At 39.8% G+C, this 27,719-nt stretch overlaps 3 protein-coding genes across 17 annotated transcripts; 1 reads left to right on the forward strand and 2 right to left on the reverse strand.

The window, feature by feature from the left end:
- LOC119562947 (synapse-associated protein of 47 kDa) lies at positions 1-27,695 on the forward strand. Of its 15 annotated transcripts, XM_037876106.1 has the most exons (11): positions 4-422; positions 712-1,233; positions 10,194-10,241; positions 17,374-17,622; positions 19,955-20,052; positions 20,367-20,467; positions 20,529-20,803; positions 20,871-20,989; positions 21,794-22,102; positions 25,109-25,313; positions 25,479-27,695. In XM_037876106.1, exons 2-11 carry the CDS (start codon positions 1,016-1,018, stop codon positions 25,519-25,521), a joined length of 1,665 nt encoding a protein of 554 aa, XP_037732034.1. In that variant the 5' UTR covers positions 4-422; positions 712-1,015; the 3' UTR covers positions 25,522-27,695. The 15 variants fall into 15 exon arrangements, 14 of the variants coding, with proteins under 14 accessions (XP_037732035.1, XP_037732037.1, XP_037732034.1 ...); XM_037876107.1 differs by having other exon boundaries at positions 1-1,233; positions 17,374-17,613; XM_037876109.1 differs by having other exon boundaries at positions 3-1,233; positions 17,374-17,613; positions 19,955-20,031.
- On the reverse strand, positions 15,416-16,090 carry LOC119551343. Its single transcript, XM_037860663.1, is given in 3 exon segments — positions 15,416-15,918; positions 15,921-15,996; positions 16,083-16,090. Coding segments are annotated over 3 exon segments (222 nt in total). The 3' UTR covers positions 15,416-15,780.
- Positions 15,416-16,626, reverse strand: LOC119562952 (E3 ubiquitin-protein ligase TRIM68). The gene is made up of 3 exons (XM_037876125.1): positions 16,366-16,626; positions 16,083-16,299; positions 15,416-16,025 (listed from the first exon to the last, which is right to left on the reverse strand). The coding sequence occupies exons 1-2, from the start codon at positions 16,519-16,521 to the stop codon at positions 16,258-16,260; spliced, it is 198 nt and encodes a 65-aa protein (XP_037732053.1). The 5' UTR covers positions 16,522-16,626; the 3' UTR covers positions 15,416-16,025; positions 16,083-16,257.
- Positions 27,696-27,719: the final 24 nt, after the last annotated feature.

The raw sequence follows: 27,719 nt of genomic DNA on the forward strand, positions 1-27,719 counted from the left end.
TTTGCTGGTGCGCAGTTGTTGTTTCCACAGACGTGTCAATTGTTTGTCTAATTGCGCTAGAACGAAGCCAACGACGCCAAAGCACACATGCGCATTCCAGTGGACAAAGGAGGAAGACAACCCACCACCAGCAGCAGCAGCAGCCCCACGAAAATCGCAGCACCAGCAACCCAGCGACGCGGAGCAGGGGGTGGACTCCACTTTTCCAGGGAGAAAGCGAGCATACGAGAATCGGAATAGGAGAATCTCGATTCAAGCACGAGTCCCAGAGAGAAGACGAAGACGACGGTATTTGAGCCCACGACATTCCGCTGCTCCGTCAGTTTTCAGAGGACCTTCGAAGTGGGCAGCCGAGAATCCAAAGTCTCCTGGCGATAACACAAAAAAAAAAAAAAGAAAAATTCCAGAAAAAAGCTCAAGTGGTAATTGGCTTGCGAATCAAATTACTTTAGTTGTGCCAACCAGCAAATTGCAAAATAATAACAAAAAAAGCTAAAAACTCGAGCGTGGCGTGTGTCCATGTGGAAAATCGATCGAATCGCAGAATATTTATCGTGTAATTGTGCCTAAAAGCCACGCAATTCGCAGTCCGTTTTATTGATTTTCCCCAGCGCCAGCTGCTATAAAAAAAAAACCTCAATTCTTTTCCCTTCCATTACGATCTCTCCGCATCTTTTGGCCATCAACATCATCACCATCGTCATCTTGCAGCGTGCGAAATTCAAGTTAAATGCGAGAATTTACATAACGCCGAGCGTTGAAAGTGAAACTTCTGTGGTGCGAACACTGAACACTGAAAGAAAGGAAAACCCATTACAGGATATTATATCTCTGAAAAGTTTTGGAGCGCAAGGAGAGCGGCAGAGCAGTGGAAAAGAGAGGAAACGAGAGAGCCGAGAGAGAGAGAGAGAGAGCGTTGAACGTGCGCACGTTTTCCTGGTCAGGAAACCACACCAAACACCACTAATCCTTGAGAGAATCAGCGGGAGCAGTAGTAGCTACCAAAGCCATCATCATGTTTTCGGGCCTAACAAATCAATTCACCTCGCTGGTGGGCGCCGTTAAAGGAGGCGCTGGCGACGAGGATGTGCCCGCGCCCACAGGAGAAGCGGCCGCAGCCGCTCCAGCCGCCGCCTCCACATCCTTGGAGGCCACGGCCTCCTCTGCCGTGGATCCGGAGGCAGCCGCTGCCGTCGGCGGTGAAGGACTCGAGGGCGAGGAAGCTGGCAAGAGGTGAGTGTTAGTCCCAATCCCAATACCCCTTGGGGTAATCCTTCTTTCTAGTCTTTCATTTCGTGACTGGGACTCCCAAATCCTGAGCCAACTTGACATGGCGTGCCAATGTGACCTTGCTATTTGTACCTTTTAAAATTTCACCCGGCGGAGCTCGTGCTCCAGCTCCTGCCCCTGGCCTCCTCCAGTCCAATTCATCATAGTTTGTTGGCACACTCCGTCCGGGCTATCCTGCATTTTTCATTGCATTCCGCACGCGCTCACGTGACTGAACATAATTGCTTAAACTGCAAACCAAATGCCCGATAATTTCACTCCCATATATCCTATATATGGAACTCCGAAGCCAGTTGATTTACTTCCCTCAACTTTTATGGCTAGCAATTTCAGTTTGAAAATGCATGGAAAATTGGCTAAACCGCTTTTGGATTGATGGTTCGTGGAATTGCGAATTGAGACGTGCAGAGTCTTCTTAAATTGCAGAATTATAAGGTTCTTCTATTCATCTAAATTGGTATTCTACTCCAAAATATTTTTATTTTAAATTGTTTTTCCATTATTAAATTTTTCTTAAAATGTATGCTCTTGGAATTCTTATTATATTACGATTTTTATGTGCTGTATTATTAAACATTAGCGATTTTAAGATCTTTTTTGAACCCCTATAATGAAATCGAATATTTCTTATATGTATACCCAAAAATACTTGTGTTCCTATGTATTATGAAGTTTTATGTTATGGTACTTCAGTGATTTTTCTAAAGTTAACCTTTAACAGCTGGAATATTCAAGTTTCGCAACCTTGTTCATGGTTTTATTTGCTGAAAATAATTGATTGTAGTGCCCCATTTCTTTTGACACTCTCCCTACCATTTGACCTTTCTCTTCCTTGGCTTTTCTGGGCACTTCATCAATCTCTGGCAAACAGTCCGCACCCTAAATACTGTTTAGCTTCATTTCTATGCCATAAGAGGGCAAACAAGGCTACCTGCTGTTCCTGTTTTCCGCTCCTCAGTGGCTACAAATGAAAATCCAATTATATGGCTGATTTTTCAGACAACTTAAGCTCGGTGTGATGGCCTGTTAATGCCACAAGTTGCTGGCTAATCCTTAAGACAGGCCAAAGTCAACGAATGTCCTTGTTTTTTTCACTTAATATCGCGCATTAATATTTAATTGTGCGAGTGTGCGCTGGGCCAGGGATCAGGATGTCAATCCGGGGCACGTTTTTCCAGCCAGCTGCCAACAGCTGGTGTCATTTGGTGTCGTCTTTCAAAAACCCAAGACCGTGATGTGTCACGCCTATTCAGCGGCACCGCCTTTCTCCTTTCCCCGCCGCTGCTGCTTTCACTATCAATTGACATTGACGAGTTGGACCAGTTTCGTGTTGTTCTTTTGTATCCATCCTTGTTTCTTTTTTGTGGATACTGGGTTCCAATGAAAATAATTTGCACGTGGCTCCTGCATAACCACAAAATGTTGAGTCATTCGAGATGGCTGCTCCTCCTCCGCCTGCCTTTCGGTTTTTTGACCAGCTTTCACTGTGCGAAAAACTGTCACCAAATGGTGGTTAGGGGGGGGATTTTGGGGGAGGGGCAGAAGGAGAAGGACTCGGATGGCAGGATGTGTTCCTTTTGGTGGTTGCTTTCCAGTTTCCAGTTGACTTTTGCTCGTTTTGCGGATCGATACGAGAGAAACCCACAGAGAAAGAGAGAGAGGAGGAGCTCTCTCTGCGAAATGTGCACATGTGATGTGGCCAAAACGAGCAAAAACGACGCCATGTCCTCCGCTCCGCAGGATATACCCCCCCGTTGTTGTCCTTTTGTCAGCCTATTTAATAATTGTGCATTCAGAAAACGTGTGTGCTGGCTTGTTGCCTGTCTTTTCGCCCGTCCCCCAGCCATTCTCCATTTTCATCAATCAGCGTTAAATCTCTATAATTTTCAATGAATTAATTTATTCAATTTTCGCTGCCTGGCATACGAGTTGCTGATTATGCTAGAGGGGGTTTTAGGTCGAAAATCGATGTAGATTCCCTTGCCAAGGTCCTGAAAAAAGTGGGCTATGCTAGGCTGAAGTAATTACCAAATGCACCCTATACATTTTAGTCCCTTAAATACAAATCCCCACCTGTACTGTGCTCCTTTTTCAGAATTTTTCAGCAAGCCAGGGCCAAAGTTGTTGGCGCTTTCAAGGACATTTACACTATTTGCACTTGCTCTCTGCCAGCGTGTTTGTATGCGTATGCCCTTGCCTTTGTTGCTAAAATTATGCCAAAATAATAAAGAAAAAAAACGAGTATAAACTGTTTCATCTTGCGCCCAAATGGCTTGGCAAACAGGCAGGATAAAGTATGCAATGCATTTTTAACGCCGCTTGACACAATTTACTCACCAAAAATAACTCACAAGAAAAAGTTGCCATTCTGTTCGGGTCATCATTAACAAAAAATAAAGAGAAACAACCAGAACACAGGGGTCAACAAAAGTTCAGAAACAAATATTGGCACATGTCTTGGCCTGATTGATATATGCTTTCCTTATGCAAATACAAATCCCGCTTTCACAAATTATATAAATATTACATTTGGGCCAAAGGCCAAAGAAATAGAGGTTTTCCAATCTTTTTTCCACCCACCTGGAGACGGCAAACATAATAAAATCAAAGCAATGGCCTCAAAATAAATAAATAAAAGCCCACAGAAATTTATCGGCGCGACATTTGGCCTACCGAACACACAAAATTTCCCAAGGATATAAAAAGATAAACAAGAGAGAGAGAAATTGAAACGCTGCCAAAGCCAGCTGAATGCAAAAACCTAGCGGGCTACTTAAATTTAAAGGCGGTATTAAAATTTCATGTCAAGGCAGGACATCGCCGATATGTCCGGCCATTTGGCCAGGACATGGCGTGGGTGCTAACGACGCCTTGTCCATTTGACATTTGCCAGTTGCCAGTTGCCCTGCCCCCATTTGCCAGCCAAATTAACGTTCTGGCCCGGCCCAAAAGCAACAATCTTGTGGTCAGCACTGCATGGAGATGGCTGGTCCTCCTTTCGGAGCAATTTCAATTTCATTTCGGTCTCCCTTCGGCAGCAGGACCTTAATTGCCGTCTGCGTCGTAGGTGGTCCCCACAAAACCCACCCACTTTCCCGAAACTATTTTCTCATTTTTTTTTTGTATTTTTTCAGCTGTCGCATTTAATTCAATTTATACTGTGCTTGAATCTTTTCTACTGCCGCTTTGTGTGTTTATTGTTTGCACCACAAATTAATATTTATAGCCCTGGGCATTTGTTTCGTGCTGAATCATTCGGCCCATATAAATAGTAATTTTTATGCAAATTAAGTGTTTGTCACGAGTTTTGCAGTCCCTAATTGCCGGCCAGGGAATTTCCCACGCCCACACGTCCCCACAAAATGTGGTAGTAAAAGGGCAAGGACTAAATTATCATGCGTGTTAGTGGTTTTTGGAATTTTATTTGATTTAAAATTTCAAAAGGATTTATCAGCAATAAAATATAGCTTCAGCTTCCAGATATCCTTAAAATGTTTACCCATTTAAAGATGCTTTCCAGATGGAAAATATAAATAATCTGAAATCTCCTTGGTTACCCAATATTTTAGACATTCTTTCAATCTGAAAATATACCTAATTGGCTGACCAGTTTCTCCATTGCTAATCAAAATGCCCAATCAACTTAACACTGATTTTATAGATGCACCTCACCTTTTGACCCCGTGCCCCTTGTGCCAAAACCAATTGGCGGTCAATTATGCTCGAAAGCAAAATGTGGGCCAAAGGTCTTGCCAAACGGATTTTTATGGCCCCACACGCAGAAGCTGAAAACGAAAAAAAAAAAAATAAATCAAATAAAATTTAATGCTGCTCGTAAAGTGACCCCGCCAAGTTGGCCAAGGTGCAAACGACGCAGATGCTTCGCCTGTCCGATCTAAAAACCCAATGAAATCAGGACACGGCTGAAACATATGGAAATATGGGAAAACGGGGGAGGAAACATATGTTAACAGTTTGCTCGAATAAAGATAAATTGAATGTCCGCAGGATGGGAAAGTGCACGGCCGGAAGTCGACGAAAGCGAGGCAACCGGAAGGCCAGTCACGGGAAAAAGTTTGTAGGTTCTGTGCGGAGCCCTTCACGATAATGTTGCCATGTTGCCAAGTTGGTGGTTGGCCTGCTGCAGACGCAGACGATGATAAAGTCGCGTTAAGAGCCAAGACAAGCGCTGGCAAAACATAAATACAAACGGAGCGCGGAAGTGACAGGCCAGGCGGGTAATGGCAACAAACGATGCAGGAGGAGGTCATCCGGGGAGCAGGAAGCGTGGAAGCATGGAAGCAGCACGCACACACATAAAAGCGAACCCATCCCACCACATCCTCCCAGGACTCCCAGGACTTGCGTCAAAGTAGCAAATTACGGCATATCGTAAAAACGGCAGCCAGACTACGTGCTTTGTTTCTATTTCCCGCTGTCCTCGCAGCATGAGAAATGCCCTGCCAAAAACTTTCACGGATGTCAGCAGGGCTTTATTACAAACTTAAACAACTTGCTTCCAACTGAAAGTTGCTTTCTCTGGGGTAAAATCAATGCTTTTCAAGTGCTCTATCAAATAATCTCTAGTCAAAGAATGTTCTTACTTGAATAACAATGTGTTTTTAACGCTTTAAAAATTAAAATCAAAACATTTTTAATGAATATCAGCAGGATTGTTTTATAAAAGTTGCTTTTTGTGGTTTAAAGTCAAATCATTTCTTGTAATCTATCAAAAATCTGTAATCAAAGATTGTTCTTACTAAAATAACACTGTGTTTTTAACGATTATAAAATTAAAACCTTAGATGCTATTACAAACTTAAACGAACTTGGTTCCAACTAAAAATAGTCTTCCTCAATCATATAATCTCGAATCAAATCTGGTTCTTACTTAAAAAACAATGTTTCCTTAACGAGTTACTAATTAAAATCAAAATATTACAGCCCACCTAGCTTATCTGCGCTATTTCGTAGCTCATTTAGTGCACATCCAGCGTGCTTATCCAACTATGCAAATGGCTGTAGATATAACACATCGTTCCCCAAATCCCTTTGGGGTTCCCGTCACTCGCAGTCATAAAGCCAATGGTTCCAGCAAATAAACCGCCTCTTGAGTAATATTTAAAATTTACATAAAACTGGCACGCTTTATAAAATGCCAAAAACAGCACCAAAAAAAAACAAATAATAATACAGAAAACATCAACGTTTTGATAAGGGGAAATTGAAGGTTGGGTGGGTTATATTTGCATTGCGTTAATGGCAGCTCAGTTGCCAGTCTTAAAAGCCAGTCCCAATTGCTCATGTGCCTGGGTTTGGTACCCCTCCAACCTGCTCCCCTCATCCCCCCATTCCGATGGGGTGTTTGATGATTTGGTCGAGTGTAAAACACATAGCCCCCGGGCTTTCAGGGCGGCCATTTTGTTTTGGGCCGAGGTTCGTGGTTCATGAATTTCCGCCTGGCTCTGCAGTTGAAATTTATGGCTGGGCTTTTTCGGGCTCTTGGCTAATCACAGTGACGGGGCGTATACGTAATGCCGAACGAGTGTAGGTGGCAGCGAAAATAGAGAAACCATCTGGCTCCTGTCGTTCGAATTGTCTCTGGGCATCAATTGCCTGGTCTTTATTGAAGAACCAACCTCTGTGGCCTTTGTTTCCCTTCAAAACTAATGCAATTCTGCGGCTGGAAAAAGGCCCAAATGGGTATGAAAAACACTCGTAATTCAATTTTAGGCTGCGGATGCTGCAGCACAGCTCCTTTGGCAGCCACGTCGCCTCGAATTCAATTTTCTGTTTCGGTTTCGGATGCCGCCAACAGCGAGGCGACGTTAACGTGCGCAATTAATTCTGTCAACAACAGGCTCTAACAGTCTACAAGAAGAATGACTGCTGGCCATGGTTTTCGGGCCACGTTTTTCTACAACCCCACCACTAGTACAATTTGCAATTTAAATGGAACACCAACATTTTAACTCTTTGGTCTACTCCTCCTCGACTTTAATCCAATTTTGGGGTCCTTTTTCTCGGGAATAATATAACTTTTAATGAGCATGGCTTGTGATTTGGCCTGGCCTGGCCGATGGTAATCAAGTTTCCCGGGAAGCGGGCAAAGCCAGTATCCTTGAAACTTCCCCTCGCAGCTTTTCAATAAACAAAATTACTCAACTTTACTGCTAATGACATTATCCAATGTTATGTTTTGCCTGCCCCACCGATAAGGCAATCCTTTAAGTGCAAAATTCACACATTCCATGGTGGGCTGTACGTGACAGTCGAACCTTTTACTTACGAACATTTTCGTGCCCAACGGCCTTTCTAAAAGGCTTCCGACTTTATCTAGAAATTGCTGTCAAAGTTTCCCAAGCGAAATTAAAGTCTTTTCCACCCACCCACTATTTCATGAAACATTTTATGGTTTGAACGAATTTAACCAGAATTTTTGTGTGGGGAATATCGATTAAGCTGTATGTATTGCCTGGGAAAGTGGATAAATAGAAGGTATTTCCACTTGCCGCATGCCAGAGTCAAAGCATTTCTTAATTAAATGACGGCCCTTTTGAATTAGATCAGGGTCAACCCATCCTGCCATATTGCAGCTTTCATTAAATCGATTTGGTGGGCGTTGCTGCAATTCATTCATTCATTCATTCACTCATTCATCTGTGACTCAGCAAGTCGCCCTGGTGTGTTGTGCAACTTGGCCGTTAATTGAAAATCGCAAACGACTGGCTTGGACCATTTCCATTTGACTCTGGGCTCTTCAAACAGTTTGCTTTGTAATTGAGTAATGAAATATGCCAAGTCACACGGAGAAGCGAACACAGTTTCGCCTGCATAACAATTAAGATAATACAGCAGGGGCGGGGCAAAGGGGGGAGGGGGGAGGACAGTGAGAGGGATTGCTGCGGAAAGTGTGCTAAAGGTCAACACGTTGCTGCATCGTGGCGCAGTCCTTGGATGCTTGGATTCGTGGACTCGTGGGGTGCGGCAGTGGGGATTACGCGGCGTATGAGCAACATTCGCTGGCAAGTCCAAAAACTGTTGCCTACTTATTGGGGTCTTTTTTTAAAGAACGAGACTTTGGTCCATATTTCTAATGAGTTATGTGAGAATTTCGTTTTGTAATTTTAATCCTTTATGCATTTCAACCAAGTTATAATTTCCTTTCAAGGTAAAACTAATAGATTTAGCCAGAAACTGGTTAAGGATTCCTAAAACTGTTAGAAAGCTCAAATATTTTTGAATATTTATAGGGGTATAATTGTGTATTATATTGTGTGTAACCTAAAGATATTGTTTAATTTGTCGATCCTCATTATTTGTTAAATTTATATTCAAAATCGTTTATTTTACTCAAATGTTTGCTTATATTTTGTGATCCTACTCTTATTCTCCCCCATCATTAATTTATCCATATGCTGGCATCAACTTTATCCTTGTACCACTCGAAGGACTTGCTTGTTTTGCACAATAAACCATTATTATCTCATCAGTCCCAGGCGTAACCTCGTCAAAACCAACGCAGCTGCCATATGTTGCCAAGTATTGGCTTTGCCACGAGAGTGGGCCACCAAATGCAAACGGCGGTGCACAGTGCATTTGAGTGCCGGAGCTGGCAACGTGGCGTATACTTAATTAGCCTTATAATGAATGCCAAGTTATGTAAAAGGGACGCGGCAAGGAAACTGCTGATGGAGGGAAGTTGACGACGCTCCTTGCCGTTGCAGTTGCTTTTGCTGTGGCTGACAATTTGCTTTAAACAAGTTTAGAGGACTGCTATGAAAAGTAGAAGAAGGGGTGCTCTGGATGAAACGAAGAGCTTCGCCTAATTGAATACCATTTTCAGTGGCCCCTGTTGTTGTGCGACATCGGTTGGCATAAATTACGCATGGCCACTCCCCGACATTGTCGCTCCATTACCAAGAAAACACCAAGCCGCCCACCTTCCACTAACCTTGCTGCATGCATTTTGTTGCATTACGTATACGCGATGTGTGCCAGCTTAGACTTTTATCTTGGTTGCCCTTTGTAAGTTGTACACTCTGCGAACACAGTTGTTGTGCCATTCAGGTCTTGTATCACAGGACTCACAAGCCGCGAATCGTGTGGCATTTTCATTGGGTCAAGGTCAGAGGCCGATTTGCATTACTTTCAGAGTTAAAACCCTGCTCTTTTATTCGTTCTCCACCTGCAATTCGATACGATTCGATTCGTATTGTTTATCAACACTTGGCTGTCCTTGTCGAAAAATTGCTACCATACATAAATATATGGAAAACATATACCCACAAATCCCCCGTTGAGTTGATTTATGTTAAGAAATTGTTTTTCTCCGCTCAGCTTGAGATTTACGAGGGTATATATATTATATACACATAATACATAGTAGGAATGGCCCAGTGGGTCCGCTTGAGCGTGAACTTTGGTCTTTTCTTTCGCTTTCATGTTGCTCGCCGTTGCTCCTGTTTCGCATTTGTAATCATATCCTTCGGCTTAATTAGAGGGTCAGGTCAGGAAGCATTTTAGTTCGGTTGGGCGTTTCGCAGGCCTTTTGTACATCGCTCTTGCCCCCAAAACACGAAATTATCTAATTAATTTCCCCAACACATTCAAAAATCGCTGGCGATATACATCTTCATTAACTTTGAAAACTTTTCATTCTTTTTGCAGGTAATTATGGCGACGACGAACAAAAGTGGAGGAAGTAAATTAAATGAATTTATTAGTGTACGCCGAGCAGAATGAGTGGGTAACAGAGGATGCCATTTTCCAGCTTAAATCGATTTATTTACTTAGTCTGTTTTCGTTTTTAATCTAAAACTCTTTTAATTTACTTGGTTCCATACCCCTTCTTGATTTTAATTTTATTTATTTTGTTTCGTACTCTTATGATTTATTTTTAGACTTCCCAAATCCGCATCCCTGGTTGATTCTTTAGTCACCGAAGCCACGTAAGTTTCCTTTCTTTTGTATTTTAGTTATTGTTATTATACTTTTATACTTCCCTAATTAAACCTAATTAGAAGCCATTATCCAACACAAAACTATTTACCTTTTTAACCCACACAGTAAGAGGAAAACTTTTCCTTGCAGTCGTAAAATCATTAACACAGAAACTTTTTCTCGAACTGAGCCGTGACCACGCCCATTTAGACCAACAAATGGTGGAAAACTAGGGGGCGGAATATAGCCAAAGGGCTGCAATCATAATAGCCGAGAAAAGTTATGTACTCGCACAAAGTTTAGGGCGATGTGTAGTGACACTTTGGCCAGGATATGAGTGAGTCCTTGGTGTAAAAAAAAGCAAGTTTAGTTAAGCTCTTTCAATCGCCGTGGGAAGCTAGAGTCAACCCACGTGTTGAGCATTAAGTTACCCTTCCTTTGATATTCATTTCAAGTTAATTCATCTCAATCAGCTTAAATATCAAGCTAAATATTTCATTTGCATTTTCGGGGCGTGCTCGCTGCGTATAATTAATGCGCATAAAATTCCCAACACTTTGCACCTTTTTGCTACCAGTTTATTTCCGCCGAGCTCCTTTGGGCCACCCTCTGGGCCTTTGGCCATAATACACACACACACTCATCCGCCATTCAGCATTTGATTGAGCGAAAGGACCTAAAGTCCAGGAGCCAAAACCCCTTGGCAACAATTGTCCCAAACCTTTGCCCCGGGATGTTTTTCATTTCGGGGACCACTGTGTCGCCGTCATTCCCATTAAACTCGGAGGATATAAATAAATGTGTATATAACCCGAAATTGTTGCACGAAACAGTTAATCACGAGCCAAAGGGATATCCTGCCATTGAGGAAGGACAATTATCCTGCGGCCATCTATTTATAACGTTTTCAATCAGAGCCCACTCTTCTGTTGGAAGTGCTATTGTGTTACTGTCACATCCCACAGAAAGTCACAATTTTTAAGGGAGGGGGAAATGAAAACATCTAAAAACACTGATGGGTTACAAAAAAAAAATAGGGAAAAATCACAAAGCCTTGGTGTCAAATTTAAGGCTTATACAGTATCTGTGTCTTTTAAAGATTGTCTTTTGTTGATGGGGTTACATTTTTACAATAAATTACTTGGCTAAACTGAATTGTCCATTTTATATTGCAAAGTCAATTTATCTTCCATTTTCACATCAAATTAAACGCCTGTAAAGTACCAGCATTTTCTTATAATGATATTAAATATATATATATATATTCAAAAGACGAATCTTTATTTCCGAATTCAAATGAAAACCGTAGCTCTATGCTGATTTTCATTTTATGTTATTTGTACAAAAAACTATGAATATTCCGCGTCAGCAAGGATATATCCCACTCCCCTTACCATCATCCCATTCATCCCAAATCCAATACCGTTTGTTTTAAGCATTAAAAGGAAATACAGATAGTCCACAAAAGGCATGTCTCTGCAAATGAGGCACGTCTTGTAGACCCAGAAGCCGAAACGAAAGGGAGTTCGAAGAGCTGGGCATACCTGGATGTCGGTCCACCTGTCACTTGCATGTATTTTTGCTTCCGCTTTTGCTATTTTTAGACAGTGCCGTCATCTTTTGCTCTAATTAACCTTGCTCATCTTCATTATAATGACTGTTTCTGAGTGTGGGCAGAAAAGTTCCCCGTAACTCTACTTAAATTGCTCAAGTGTTCAATTTCTCACCTCTTTAAAACCGCCGTGTCGTAATATTTTTATGGTTCCTCGACCAGCTTTGATGATTATGTATCTTTGTCGTATTTCCGGGCTTATCGCTGTCGTCCCTTTAAATGGATATGGCTTAGGTGGTCGTTTTCCTTAATGTTTAAGCCTCGCTAGCATTGCGACAGCCATTAGGCAATCATATTAAGTGGTTTATACTGGGGGACTGTGTAGGAGGCGCTTAATTGTACAAGTATGATTATGGCCAAACGGTGGCAACTATTAGTGTTTATGGTGGCGTGCAAATGCCTCCGAGAGTCCTGTGGGAAGTGCTTGTAATTATCTTACTTAAACAAACAAACCAGGCTTTGGATAAGGTCCAAAAAAAAGGTCAGATTTTATAATTAGCCAAAAGTTGATTTATTTTCGGCCGCCTTTGTGGGCGAACGGATTTGGCAATGAATTACCAATCTTCCGCTGATTGGGCCAATTCACCAATTCACGGGGCAAAGAGTTTCAATCTCTGTTAGCCAGTTTGTTCATCAATTCTCGCTTTGAATAATTTATACTCGGCATTTTGGCTCGGCTTGTTTTACCCTCGCCAGTGCTTTTCCATGAATATTTGATGGCACACTCGCCGCCCAGATATTTAAGTTTGTGCAGTCCGCTTTAATTGAAAATAAAAGCAAATAAAAAACTCACAAAGTAAATAAAAACAAAAAAAGGCAATTTTGAATGTGACTTTTAAATAGAAATCTGCAAAGCATGAAAAGTTAAATGTCACATGGCCGAATCTCAAATAAGGCAATCCCGTCGATGGATGGATGACTCACATTTATGCAGGCGTTTAATGTTGCGTTCATCTTTTATTAATAGCCACACATGGCCATGATTATGTAGATGCTGATGTGATATGTTAGTCCTGGATCCCAGCTCCACTACCAATTTCCTGCATGTGGCTCTTTTTCTGTCCCGCTTTTCCAGGCGGGGCTTATCCGCCTTCTGTTTACCTGCTCGCTGGTAATTTGTCAAATGTGGATTTTTCCCAGCGTTACTTTGCTGGCTGTTGCGCCTCCGACACAGTGTGGCATTTTCTAAATGACGAGGGTGGCTACAGAAGTATTTTCAAAAATAAGATACACATTTTACATATAATTTCCAACTTTAAAAGGCATACAATGCAATGATAAAAGTTGGTATAGGTATATATAAAAGGTATTTCTTAAAGACCCAAACTCTTTATGTTTTCGCTATTACTTCAGAACTTTCTGTGTGTCAAATCTAGAATTTAAATACCAGTAAATGTGTTACCATTAAAGTAAAAGTCATCTTTACTACTGATGTATCTCCCCAAAAAGAAAACCCCCTACTGACTGGGGGTTACAGATGAAAATGATGATGGCAAAGATTCTTTTGAAGGCGGCATGGAGTGGGAAATGGAATGGAAGCTCAGCAGGTGCCTTTAGCCGGGTATCATTTATTTTTACTTTATACACGCATTTAGCTTTACTTTCATTTGCTTTCTTTGCCAGGCAAATGTAATAAATTTCCTATAAGCATTATCTTTAAATACAGGCCCATTGTGTGACAGAAAAGCCAAAGGGAATGAGACAGGAAGATGGAGGGCTCAACATGACAACGGATTGTGTTGCCATGGTCTTTGATTATTGGCCCTTCAGCTTTGGCCGTTGCGTGTCTTATTTCGACTTAGACCCTTTGAAACTGGATAAATCTCCGCTCGGCGCCAACAAAATCTCAATCCAATTAGGGTTTTAAACGAAACGGGGAAGGGGTGTGGATGGGCCATACTTCATAGTACTCCAATTAACGGCTACAACAATTAAAATGGCCAATTCGACTGCTGCAAAAAAAAAAAAGAAAATAAACCGGAAAAGAGTGCGCTGTAACAAATGGAGCAACTGCAAGTGCAACAGTGGACGCCATTCTAAGCTGACAATGCAATTTTCGCATCAGAGGATTGGTGCTCCAGGGGTTTTCAGAGGGGCGGGCACGAAAGTGTCAAGTCAAATCCCCATCCCCATCTTTCCCTGCTCTTTTTGCCACATTTGCACTTCTCCATTTGCAGTTGCAATTGCAGTTGACACCCTCCTCTGGATGGTTTTCCCAGCCCCAAGCCACCCCCTTCGCCATTTTCCCCGACAGGCTGCAATTTACATAAGTGCCATGTGCGTAGGTCGTTGTTTTGTCATTTCTTCTTTTGAGGGTGGTGTTTTCACACCATAACTCCCTGACATTGTTGCTATAAAAAATTTGAAGAGCGAAATACTTTGTGAAAATTCTAGAAGGAAAAATATGCAACAATTTGTAGCACAACATGGAAGTAGAGATTACTCTACAAACATTCTATGGATTTTTTCTGTAATTTAACAAATTATGTTATATCATATTTAAGCTAGAGATTTGTAAAACTCAATGAAAGACATTAAATTGCATTTTCTCTAGAAATTTACACATTTTTATGCTTGCAAAATTAAAAATCTTATTTTATTGAAGGGTTGCCTTTATATCCTCGATTGGAAATGACAACCTGAAGCAGAATTTGCCTAATGGAAACGAATAAAATCGATTGCCGGCGCCAGTAAAGCCAATTAATTAGTTTTTACTGGCCTTGTTTACCCTCCGGATTTATGATGAAGATGTCTGGGGAATCGAGGTCAGCCTGGGCCATAGAAAATTCACTTCACTCCTTTGTTTCTGCTGATTTCTGGCATTGCGGCATGTCGTATTTCTTGTTCTATGTGTTTGCTGCAGCGTTCGCCCCGAACTTTTATAATTAAAACTTTTCACGGGAAAAATCTGGCGGCAAGACAAGAAAAAAGTTGTTAAAAAAAAGAATGGTTAAAAACAGCAGCAGAAAGTCGATATGAATGCGTACCATATAATGAAAGTAGATGGAAATTTATGATTTTCACTTGAGAAAATGAGGATAAGGTACTGAATTCCGCAGGAAGTGTGAGTGAAGCACTTAAAGCGGCCATCTCTCAAGAGAATGTCCAACCACTTATCGGTTTCCTCCTGCTTAGTTATGCAATGCCCAAATGGGAATCCTTGGAGCCATAAATAAAAGCGGAAACTGTTGCCGCCGCTGTCAGGTCAGCAAAACTGCGTAGAAGCCAGGCTCAACCCCTCAGCTCCTCAGTTTCCCAGCTTCCCAGCTTCCCAGCTTCCTGTTAACCAATGACGAGGACATAAATCACAAAAGGGATAGGGATGCCCAGGCAAAAAAATAAAAGGAGGGCGAGGAAAGCTTCACTTGGATCCTGGCCAATTGCTAATGATAAGCTCCATGGGCAAGTTCCGAATACCACTGATATGTAATAACTTTGCCTTTGCGTCCATCGAATTGCCTTCCTAATTGGGCTGGCCAACATGGCGTTTGCTCGATATGGCTCGACATATGCTCCTTTAATCTCTTGACCCAGTTGGGTAAAAAAAATTAATTTGCCGCCACAATTAAGTGCAGTTGTTGGAGTAAAGCGGAAAAAATTTAATAGCGTTTGCTGCAGTTTTATTCGATTTACGGCAGCGATTTTTTACTGCCGCTCCGATTCCGCATCGCTGAGCACTCGCACTGGCAGTCGCACAACGCGGCGTATGCGCAATGCCTGTCCACTATTTCGCTGGCCTTGCCCTGTCATAATGAAGCATAAAGCACATGGATCGGAAGATATATATATATAAGTGGAGCCAAGCCGCATAGCGATTGAAATCCTTTGCTTGTCATTGCGAGTTTTATTCTATTTCCCCCCTTATAGTTGTGCACGCTTTTTTATTCTCTATGTGGAAATGTGCGCGTGCTGTATGTGCAGCACGACCATCATCATCATCTATATCCTAGATATCCGAGGAACAGTGGGGGCGTGTCCTTCCTCTCATCCCTTCCTTGTACCGCCGCAGGCCGAGCATTCAATATTGCAATATGTGCATGGAATATTTGAGCGAGAAAGGGGGGAAAAAAGAAAGGAAGACGACGAGGCCGGGTCTCTAATCGATTGTTGTACTTGGCTGCATAAGACCCTGAAGGCTTAAGTCAAGCTATTTTATCACTATGTGAATATACTTGAGTTTCTGGAAAAATAGAGGTTTCGAAAATATAAGTTTCAAGTATAATATAGACCATCTTACCTTAGCATGGAGGCTTCAAAAAATGTGCTTTGGCTTTCAATAGCTTCGCTTTGAATAAATTAGTATCCTTTAATTAACAAATAAAATTAAACCCAACTCGAACAAATTTAAAACAGACAACACAACAAGAAAACACAAGAACTCTGTGGATCACTTAGGAATTTGATGACAGTCCCTACGAAAAGAATACTAGTTTTATTGTATTGTTCCGCTTGCTCTGGAAGGTTTTTTAAGAAAATATTGAAGAAATTAGACTTCAATGGGCTTCAAACTAGGGACTTACGATATAGTACTCCAAGGGCGCCCGGCAGAGAGGACACGCCTTGGTGGGACTCTGTCTGTAGACCTTGCAAAGACAGTTCTTGCAGAATGTGTGCTTGCACGGGGTCTTCACCTGCCGACGCAGCCTGCCCAGGCACACGGGACAGCTATCGTACATCGCGTTTGTTTTGATTTATCTCCGGTTTTCTAGGGGAATCCCTGTGTTGTCTCACGCACTGACTCAGAGTGTTCCTAGGTCAAAGTGTGTGGCAAAGCCTACTCAATTGTCATTCTGGTCATGAAACTGCCTGTCACCTTAGAGGTAGAGAAAACACCGATGTGAACTTTGACATATCGATGTTTAATGAAGTCTTTGAAACATCGATGATTTCTTACCTAAAAATAGAACGGTCAGATTAAGAAAAGTATGATAATTCTTGGAAAGGGACACTAACCTTAAACATAAACTGGGGACCCATATCCCATGGACTTGTCAGCGGAATTTCGGAAACGGATTTGAAAACGTGTGCTTCTAAAAGGCTTTGTTAAGATGACTTCCAACTTAAGATGAATTTGGAAATGAGATACTCTATCCTTCAGATTTTTAAGTTATTCTCAAATCCTTAGGAAACCTCTTGAAAACTCTGTAATAGAACCACAGAACAAATACCAACATTTTCTCATAAATCTAAGGATATTGACAAATCTGATGCCCAAGGAATAAATAAATATAATACCGGAAAGAAATCAATTAGTTGTCACCCTGTATGTGGGCCTTTATATGTATAAGCACGAGTATGGCTGTCAAGTGGAGGCGCCTGCTTATTGTTCGACATAGTACATTATAGATTTTTATCAGCCCTTATCCAGCGGCACCCACATGCAAGCCCATTGAATATTGTCAAATTAGGGCAAAGATTGATTGTCATTTTGTCAGTCAGTCACTCACTCACTCACTCACTCACTCAATTGCCAAGGACCAAGGACCCCCACTAATGTTTGCCGTTTTTTTGTTGTTGTTGTTTTGCAGCGGATGGTTGGGCAGCGCCAAGGGTTGGCTGGGAAACGCCTCGATACCGTCGATGCCAGCTATGCCGTCGATGCCATCGATGCCAGCCATGCCAGCGATGCCGTCGATACCATCGATCCCGGGACTCCGCAAGGCCGGAGGAGCCGAAGGAGCCGAGGGCGCCGAGGGAGCTGCCGCCGGAGAGGGCGGGGTCGCCGCCAGTGGAGCCGTGAGTGGTGGCGAGGATGACGACAAGTCGAGGTATATTAGGTATGGGTGCCAGCTTGACAATGACGGAATTATATACGAAGCAGCCGCTGAAACCAAAAAACCAATGCTAAAAAATTTATGAAATGAAGATGAGAAGCGCGTTTGTATTTTAGTTCCTTGTTTCGGTTTTTGGTTAACCTCCTCCGTTTAAGACACCCCCCCCCAAGATTTTTAGCCTTTTGTTTCGAAAAACTTTTTCGGATGCCTTTTGTTTGAAGTCGGTGCCGAAAAGTTTTCCTCCCTCCCAAAAAGGGAATCCAAAAGAATATGAGCTGAGGCTTAAGTTTTCCTTGGTTTTATTTACAATTAGTTTGCCTAACCGAAAGTTGAAGCCTTTTCCACACAATTTACTTAAATACTAACCAATATACACACGAGTTTCTCTTGAACTGTATTAATTAACTATATACTCAATATCAAAGAAATCTCGTTTTCTTACATACATTTAGTTGAGATATTGTTGCGCATTTCCACCTATATATTTATACTATTTATTTAATCTACACGAATTTTCTTGTGCTGGTTAAAGTTTCACTTTTCTCACATATTTATAACTTTTTGTACAAATCAAAATATTATCTCTGTCTCTCTATGAATCTCTTTATCTCCAACCCAATCTGATTTCCCCATCTGTAAAACAATACAACATTTATAAATCGTTTCAACGTTTTTGTATATGCAACTAACTAATTTGAGTAACGACCTGCAATTGGCTAACATGAAAAAACAAAATTTTGTCCCTTTACAAGAGTTGGAAAATATTTAACATTCTATCTTTAGACAGTTTTTTTTCCCTTCCCTACAAATTAAAAATAGACTTTAAGTTGTTTTATTAAGTATAACCTATATATAATGTTGAAATTGGTTTAAGGTGTTATTTTAGATAGTACAAACGGTAAGTTTCTTGCGATTCCAACCTTCAAAATGGACACAATTTGGAAAAAGCTTAAAATTTTAAAACTGAAATTACCATAACTCATTTCATTCAACTCATGATCAAGTAAAATTTCCTTTTGGCTAGGTCGAACCTCTTAATAGTAATATCTTTCAACACAAAACACATAAACCATACAACATACATTCCCATCTGTATCTATTCTATTATTTTCAAACATTTCATTTCTATAAATTTGTCAAACGCGACGCAATCAAAACGAAATATTATAAATCTTAATTTTCTCGACTTTAATAATTGCCCAAAGTATCAGATTCCATCATTATTGAGCGGCCCATCGAACCAGGTCAAGGAAACCGAATTGAAACCCACAAAACTATCTGGAAAACCAATTCATTTGGCTACTTACAGTAGATATAAAAAACCAAGCTCAACCCTAATTGTTGTCGGTAGATGTGTATCATTGTCCTAATTTGGATCTTTATATCAGTACCATTATCATTTTCTTGTCTCCAAAACAAAGTCATCTCGCTGTTTTGCTGTGTAGCTCTCTTTCTGTGTATTATTTCGGTGTACTATTTTCTTTTTTCATTGACTTGTTTTTTTCGTGTAGCAGCTAAAAAGTATCTCCCGACCCGCTAAGTGTTTGTCTTTTTTTGGGAACCGCCTTTAAGGTCCCCAAAATGGAAAAGTGTGAGTCCATGATGATGCTAATTAGTCCTTGCATGACTTTTTAGTGTGCTATCCTCTCCCATTTGGTATTTACTTTCGTTTATATTTATATCACTTTTATTTGTTCCTCTGTAGTATCTGTTTTGGGCATCATTCATCCTGACATTCATATAAGATTCAGTCATTCCATTTGGCATTCACGAATAAAACTAAAAGAATACAATATAAATGAATAGCTGTATACAAAAACATGAATACGTGTAAATAAACATAGGCGTTTTAAAATAATCCAGATAGTAAGAATAACATTTTTGTATCGAATCAAGAGATTATAAGGTCCTAACAAAACGTGATACTTTAAGTAAAAGAAACTTTTTTTAGAGAACAAATTAAAGAATAATATTGAGTACTAGATCTACGGATAAGAGAGACAGAAAGAGAAAGTCTTTTAGAATTTCTAAAACTAAAAGCTGCACGCTGTAATGGATGTTAATGCATGACTATTTAGTTTATAATATATATATTTTATTATTTTTTGTTTTTCGTTTTACATACATGTGTATTTTATGTATTTCAAGCATTCTCAGTATGTATTTGAGTAAATATTTACATCTTAATTTGATTTGGCCTGTTGCCTGCTGCATGAATTATTCTTGGAGCTTTAAGCCATAACTATATGACTGCAGAAATGAAATGGAAATTACAAAACTATTCTCCCTCTTTTTTCTACCCCCTCTCGTTTCATCCATAATTGCGTAACTGCAGCGCCACGGAGGGCGCCGATTCGCATCCTGCATCGGGCGGTGGCACGCCCACCGGCGACGAGGGTCAAATCGGACAGGGTAAGGGCGATGAAGTCAAAAGTACGTGTCACACTTTGATTGGTAACCAAATTACAAGAGACAACTTCAAACACATTGTGCTAAATGTCGTATCAATGTCAACTCAAATTGCCAATTCAAAAAGATTGAGATAGAAAGCGGTGACAGGTTACTAACCCCGAGTTACAAGTAGTTTGAAACCCGATCCCCTCTTAACTCAGTCCCCTAGAGAAACGTTTGCTTTGTAGCCCAGTCCGGTTTAGTTTAGTTTCCTTTAGTTGGTAGCAAACCCTTTTGGGTTGATTGTCGTCGGTGGAGTGAAACTAATTGCATACTGATTTAAATGTATCCGACAGTTACCACAAAAGTAACACAGCAGGCCAAACATTTTGGGTCCTTCTTGTCATCGGCCATCAGCAAGGCTGGCAGCAAAATCAAGGAAACAGTCAAGGATAATGTGAGTTCAAGATAGGGCTATCTAAAGTGAGATCGTATTTAATATTCTGGAACATTTACAGACCATTCTCGATTCGTTTAACAAGGAGCAGGAGGCCTTCATCAAGGGCCAGGGCGGCGTGGGCAATGGGGCAGCTCCCTGGATTGGGCATGCCAATGAGGCCAAGATCAAGGAGGAGATCCTGGGCCTGTCGCAGGATCGCCGCAACTTCGTGCGCGCCCCGCCCGCCGGCGTGGACTTTGAGTTTAGCTACGACACCGCCTATCCCACGGCCATAGCCATTATGGCCGAGGACAAGGCGCTCGAGACGATGCGATTCGAGCTGGTGCCCAAGATGTAAATATACTAGAAGTGTTATCAAATCATAAATCCCTTGATATATCAATACAATATCACCCCACAGCATCACTGAGGAGAACTTCTGGCGGAATTACTTCTACCGCGTCTCACTGATCATCCAGGCCGCCGAGTTGGGCACTCTGGGCGCCGATGGCGTGGGCCAGGCCTCCAGCGGCGAAGATGGTAAGTCGGTTGGAGCTCCTCTCCCGCCCGTCGAATGAAAATAAAACTCTGGAAAATATACCTACCTATATAATGCAATGAAATGCAGGATAAACAGACTGTCTCGCTCACCAAACACTCACACTCGTTACTCGCGCGCTCTCCAACAATCTATATCTATTACCTGTATCTGTATCTCTGTACCTATATCTATCTGCCTACGAACTCTGTCTATCTTTCCCTAAGTCTAAGTCTTTCATTTTTGTTTTTGGTTCACTTTAGCCACACGCGCCTGTTTAACTTATGATTTCCTCTTAGTCCTTTTCACACACGCTAGCTATCCAAAGTTTTCCGTTCTCTCGCTCTATATCTCTCTCTCTCTCTCTCTCTATTAAACTATCCAACTCTTTACACAAACCTACTACTATCTCTCGAGTCTCGAACTAACTAACTTGGCTAGCGTCTGTACTACACCGCCTAAGAGTATGCTCAAGTCTTAAGTTGTATTTGAAACCCCTTTGATTTGTATCCGTACCTCCACCTGCACTGGCTTGTATCGTCGAGGACTCGAGTCCTGGTTTTCGGTTCTAACTCACTGAATCCCCCCCCCCCAAAAAAAATAACGCTCATCTCAATCGCGTCTCGAAGCTCAATTGAATATCGCTCCACGAACGTCGAACGCCTCACCTCAAATCGATTTACTTAGTGTATATTTCCTCTTTTCAGTTTATTGATTATTTCATTTTTTGATTTTATTATTATTTTATGTGAATACCAACACGAAATTACAATGTGAAAACGAACTTGACTATCAAAAACGATCAGCCAACGAAGTGGCCACCAAAGAGAGCACATCCAAGACTGACCCTGAGCCAGCCAAGAGCGATTCGAGCCTGAAGGCCATTGCCGAGCAGCCGAAGGCCGTGATAGAGCCGGAGGCCCAGGAGTCCGTGGTGGCGGCCAAGTCGGAGAAGGCTCGTGCCGGCAAAGAGCTGGGCCAGAAGATCTCCGAATCGGAATTCGTTTCGGATGACTTCCAGGCCTCCAGCGAATCGGACTTGGCTGAGATCCAAGACGGCATGCGCAAACTGGGCATCGATAGCATGACCCAGCAGGCCCTAGCCACGACTGATGGTAAGACTTCCTTATATTATTATTATTTTCCCTCAGTTTGTTACCACTATGTTACTTATTCTTATGTTACCTCTGTTTAAGACTAACATTTTTTGTACATACATTGGCCCCATGAAATTGATCAAATTTTAAATTTCATTGGTGTTCTGGTCAACACAATACATTCATTCATACACATGCCACATAAAAAAAAAAATTGAAATACATGAGAAAACATCACATGTGTATCCTAGTTATATGGCTTAGACAGCGAGCTTCAGCTCTGTTTTCATCTAGAGATCTTAGGGATTTATCAAGACACACTCATTGCCATTTGAACACTATAAAAGTCTCTTGTCTGAATCGCGTGTTTTGTTTTCCCAACATCTCATACTCTATTTTGCAAACAAAGCCACACATGAATATATATACCATTTTTTTTTTGTGTACCAAACAAACAGAACAAACAATCTAAAACAAACAAAAATGTGTGTACAAATCAAGTGTAAAAACCGAACAATTCTCTTTTTTCTCCTCTGCTCTGTTTCTTTCTTTTGTGTAAATTACATTTTGTATGAAAATCGTTTTTACTTATTATATGACGACCAACTCAAGCTCTGGCATTTAATTACTAAAGCGAATCTATCAATTGAAGTACTATTAAACCAATAAACGAAATCACATAATAAATAAATATAGAAGTAAAGCAACTAATGGATAACAAGAGTATTATAAATTATATAACACGTATAAATATATATCCTGGATAAAATCGAACTCGACTCAAAAGTTTCGTTTGCCATTTAGCAAGTTAAAAAAATAAAATATATATATAGATGTATGTATCATATGGCGTATAATTTGATTTCAAGTATCCAATAACAGTTTAAGAAAGAGTTAAAGCCACAAACCAAATTTCGAACAAGTTGAGTATGACCAAACTGATCAAGAAATTCTTATATACTACATATATCCTATTGATACAACTTTCGCTCTCTCTTTGCAATTTCGTGCTCCTTTTTATTCAATTTGCAATTCAAGTTCATTTTAAAAGAAATTAGCTAGATGTAATTTTCGTTACCTCCTTTCCTCCGATCCAATTATTATTTTGCCTTTTACTTTTACACATTTCTCCACATGTTTAAACTCTAAAAAATATATATTCCAAACTGGCCGCGACACAAAAATGAACCTCCTCTCCTAGCAATACACAAAATTTTCCAAAAGTATCTTACCATTGAATATTTGATGATGAATTTGTATGGGAAAACATTTTTAACAAAAACATTTATTTTTCTTCATGTATTTCTTGATTTATTTACGAATCATCTTGCAGAAGATTGAATGGATTAAACAAAACAAAATGCTAAATCTAAATTTCAAAATGCAAACAAAAATACAACTAACAAAATAACAAGAACAAAATTATACAAAAAAAATACTACAAAATTGCCCACAAGAAAGAAAAGAAATTGTTAAGCGAAACAAAAAAAAGTACTACAACAAACAAAATTATATAAATACCTATAAAGATATTCACTTGACAACAATGAAAATTTGAGTTGAACCCAGAAAACGCATTATTTATATAAACCGAAGAAAGAAAACCCCCAAAAATGTTACTAAAATGACAAAAAACCGAAACAAAATTTTGTGTGGTAAGTTAGAAATTGTTGGTTGAATAAAGCAAAAAAAAAAAAAACAAAAGTGAAATATATACAACTTGCAACAAGTTTTAGTTGTGATAATTTTCGTTTCCATGTTGGTTTTCAATTGCATAACGTTTCTGTTCAGCAATATAGTATGTAAATATTATCCTACAATCCAAAGTAGTTGCAATTTCAATCATTTCCCCTACGCTCCTGTCTGTGTCTATATAATCGTTGTGTATGTTTTAGTATGTGTGTGTAAATTAATTAGTAGTCCTAGTGAAACAAAGCTTTGTTTTTAGTTTAGCATTTCCATTATGGTTTTCATTGATGTGCGTGCGGTGGAAAACCAGCTGAGGGCAAGAAGAAGAAAGAAACCTATTATGAAAATTGGGCGCTTCCCTCAAAAAACGATTTGCTTTTTATACTGCACAAATATAAATCAATTTGGGTACCACATTCTAAACCAATAAAGTCGTATTCCTATTTTTTTTGGACCAACTCACCACACAAAATCAATTAAAACGATAGAAATTCCTTGGCCGAAAAAACTAAAAACCGGAAGAAGCCACATATGACTCAGTTTCTTTCCCCTGTTTCTCTCTATCTTTACATGGCATTTTAAGTTAATTGATATTCCGACATTTTGTTTGCCAGCTTTTAGAAAATCTTATATTTGGCAAGCTTCGTCGATTAATAGGTGTGTAAATACGAATAATTTAACTATTCAGTTTGCTTGCTTTTTATGCGTAAATGCTGTAAATACACACAAACTATATGATTTTCGTTGTGAACATTTTCGTCAATTGATGGAGTGTAAAACAAGAATAAACCAAATGAACACAAATTGGTATTTCGGGACTACAAGCAAGTCGTGGACTTTTGGTAACCTTTGGGTGCACGCTATCCGTTAATTAGTGCTAGCTCGAAAATGGTGTACAGCCTACCCTAATCTTCTAATATAATCCATAAATTGGCCTGACTAAGTGAAAGAATAAACAAAAATTTCCAACTATTTGTAGACGGCTATTATTCAGTTACGGTGCGAATACCCAAACGTATTACAGTGTGTGAAAATCTATGTCTTAGCTATATCCCCAGAGACTAGCCGAAGGTAAACGTAAGCGATGATATTGAACTGAGAACAACCATGTACTTGCTTGGGATGGTCACCTAACCACAATTCAATTGCTTGCCTAGACACCTTTGATACTAAACCTATACTATACTATATATACCCCAATATACCAATATACGATATGTGTAAACCATGTATGCTAAACCTATTATATCCTTACATAAGCAGATATCCGTTGACGCGCTGCTAAGCCACGCAAATTCTAATCGATATTCTGCTTGTTGCTCCGTCTTTTGCCAGAGGAACAATGGGAAAAGGATCTGGAAGCTGAACTCAAGGACTACGAGGTGGTTGACGAAGGCGGCACTGCAGGCGGAGGACGCAGGAAAAAGGACGACACTGAGGCGGAGGAGGACGAACCGACAATATCAAACTTGCGCACACGCTCGACTAACAACGATTGGGAGGAGTACGCCGATTTAATTGAGGATACCGATGATTTAAAGTAATTAAGAGCTTATATCGTAGTTTCTTCTAAGTTGGCTCTAAGTTTATAACTATCTTTACTTTATCTTTCTTTCCATTCCTTTCTACCCTTTGTTTCCTCCTTGATTGAATACCCTAATATTGTTAAACCCCAAAATACATGAAAACAAATTCGAAACCACAGAACTTTGAAGTGCCTAAAGCGCACCATGTTGGGCTATCCATGAGACGAGGCAGTCCCAGGGCTCTTCTAGTGCCGGTGGTCCGCAATACCAGACATATCCCTGGGGCCTTGCCTTGGGCTGGCCTATTGGAAAAGTTGGTTGAGATACTACCCCTCCACACCCCACACTCAATTATTGGCCCCAGAGCAATGCGTTCTATTCAGTTACCTTCAGACATGATATAAGACACTAAAGCAAATGAAAACGATTTTATTCAACCTTAACGTTTTAACCGAAAAAGAACAAGCCAATCCGATCTGGTATCCAAATGTATCTACTATATTCTCTTTTATTTGGTTGACACACCGAGTGGCAGCGGTAGAGGGAGTCGTCGGTATTACTTGCCAATTGTTCAGCACACGAAATCCGAAATCTGGCAGTCAGTAACCTAACAATAAGTACTTCTTATATAGACACACAACTATGAATGCAGGCTAAACGAGAAACTGGCTAATGCTATAGATGCAGATCATATTTCAATATAGTGACTAACAATTGAGTAAACAAACAAGCTTCAAAAGGGAAATTTTGTTATTTATATTTATAAATAAATTATATATAAATATATATACAGATAAATTAATGCATTTGAATTTAATGTGTAAAAATTATTATAATAAAAGTATAGATATAAAATATGTAAAGATACGAGAGACACCCAAAAATAAAGTTGAAACTTTTGAGTTGAAAAATCCTCAAAACAATGCTCTTTTTTAGAAACTTGCAATTGAAATACAAGCGAAATAAAACCTAGTAATTCATTAGTTGAGAGCAAACCAAAATAACATTCAAATGTATTATTTCTCCCTCGTTAGTTTTTAGTCAAACGAAAATATTGAACATTGAATAAATTATCATTAATTGATGCTTAACACGTTGAAAAATAAATAAAAATGCATATAAATAAAATACCAATTGTTTAGCTCAATTTAAGGCGCGCCAACAAGTTTTCTTTTCCGAACATTTTTGGTTCGAATCAAACTTCTTTAGGATCTCTTCTAAACAACTCTCACCTTGCTGTTCCACTAACGAGACACGAAACTTCCTTGAACGAAACTAAAAACAAAATGCCAAAACAATAATATTCTGAATTGGACTTGAGCGATCAAGAAACTAAAAACGCAATTAATACATTACAAATAACAAATGAAAAGTAAATGCAATTATAAACAATAAGCAGTTCAAAACCTTTGAAACAAATATATACACATATATATTTATATATTTCACTAGACAAATTTTTATGCATAAACTAAAAACAAAACAAATTCTATATTATCAATGTTTTTGCTCTAAATGTCTAACTAATTGTTAATAAAACCAAAATAAAATTATTTTCTGCAGACAAAACGTTATATGAGAATGCTATGAATGTGTAATTATTTGTTAGCAGTGACGAAATATATTAAAATCAGGCGGATGAAACGGAAAAAAGTAAAAGTTATGACATTAAACTGTATATTGTACATTTACTTTTAAAACAAATGAAATGTATTTACACGAAACGGCATGGAATATGATAAACTAAAGAAATTTTAAAATTTATATTTACTTTGTGCGTTTTTAAACATGTTGGCGACACAATGACAAGCAAATTAGTGCATAAACCGAACTAATAATAACAATAAATATTAACAATTAATGATAAATAATGTAATGATGTTGACAACATATGTATTTTACAAGGCAGAACAACCCAACCCCCAGAACCCGATCCTCACCGAATCCCGAATGATATATCAAAGCCCCTGCATTGACTCTCACACACATTTTTTATTGTCTGCAAACAGTTTATTATCAAACCGAACAGTAAAACAATTAAATTAATGTTTATGAGCAAAGTTTGTTGAGCAGCATTCCATTAATATAACATTGCAAAAGGATATAAATTATATGTATATGTACTAATTAAAGTATATCACCCCCGAAACGGAAAACAAGAAGTATAATTTAGTTGTTTAACGATTGATAACATTTAGACGCAAGAGGTTGCCCCGTAGCACCCTCCTCCGGATGCAAAAATAGTCAGCAAGAGGCAGAGACACTCCTTGAAATGCCACAGAACATTTTCCACTCAATGTAAAACCAGAAGCGCAGAACGTGGAGTTTCTCTGACGAGAGCACCCTGAAAAAAAACTAAGAGCACAGCAAACGGAAAACAAATAAAACATTTTGTGTAAAGTTCGATGACAGACCGAAGA

Source organism: Drosophila subpulchrella, chromosome 3R (genome assembly GCF_014743375.2).
Source record: "Drosophila subpulchrella strain 33 F10 #4 breed RU33 chromosome 3R, RU_Dsub_v1.1 Primary Assembly, whole genome shotgun sequence".
In the NCBI taxonomy this organism is placed as follows: Eukaryota; Metazoa; Arthropoda; class Insecta; order Diptera; family Drosophilidae; genus Drosophila; species Drosophila subpulchrella.

Bases quoted from the DNA above. Each gene is read 5' to 3' on its own strand.
- LOC119562952 (XM_037876125.1), bottom strand. From the start codon at position 16,521: ATGTACGATAGCTGTCCCGTGTGCCTGGGCAGGCTGCGTCGGCAGGTG. The intron at 16,300-16,365 runs GTAAGTCCCTAG...AAAACCTTCCAG, and splicing joins CGCCCTTGGAGTACTATATC to AGCAAGCGGAACAATACAAT.
- LOC119562947 (XM_037876106.1), top strand. From the start codon at position 1,016: ATGTTTTCGGGCCTAACAAATCAATTCACCTCGCTGGTGGGCGCCGTT. The intron at 10,242-17,373 runs GTAAGTTTCCTT...GTTGTTTTGCAG, and splicing joins TCTTTAGTCACCGAAGCCAC to CGGATGGTTGGGCAGCGCCA. The intron at 25,314-25,478 runs GTAATTAAGAGC...TCGAAACCACAG, and splicing joins GAGGATACCGATGATTTAAA to AACTTTGAAGTGCCTAAAGC.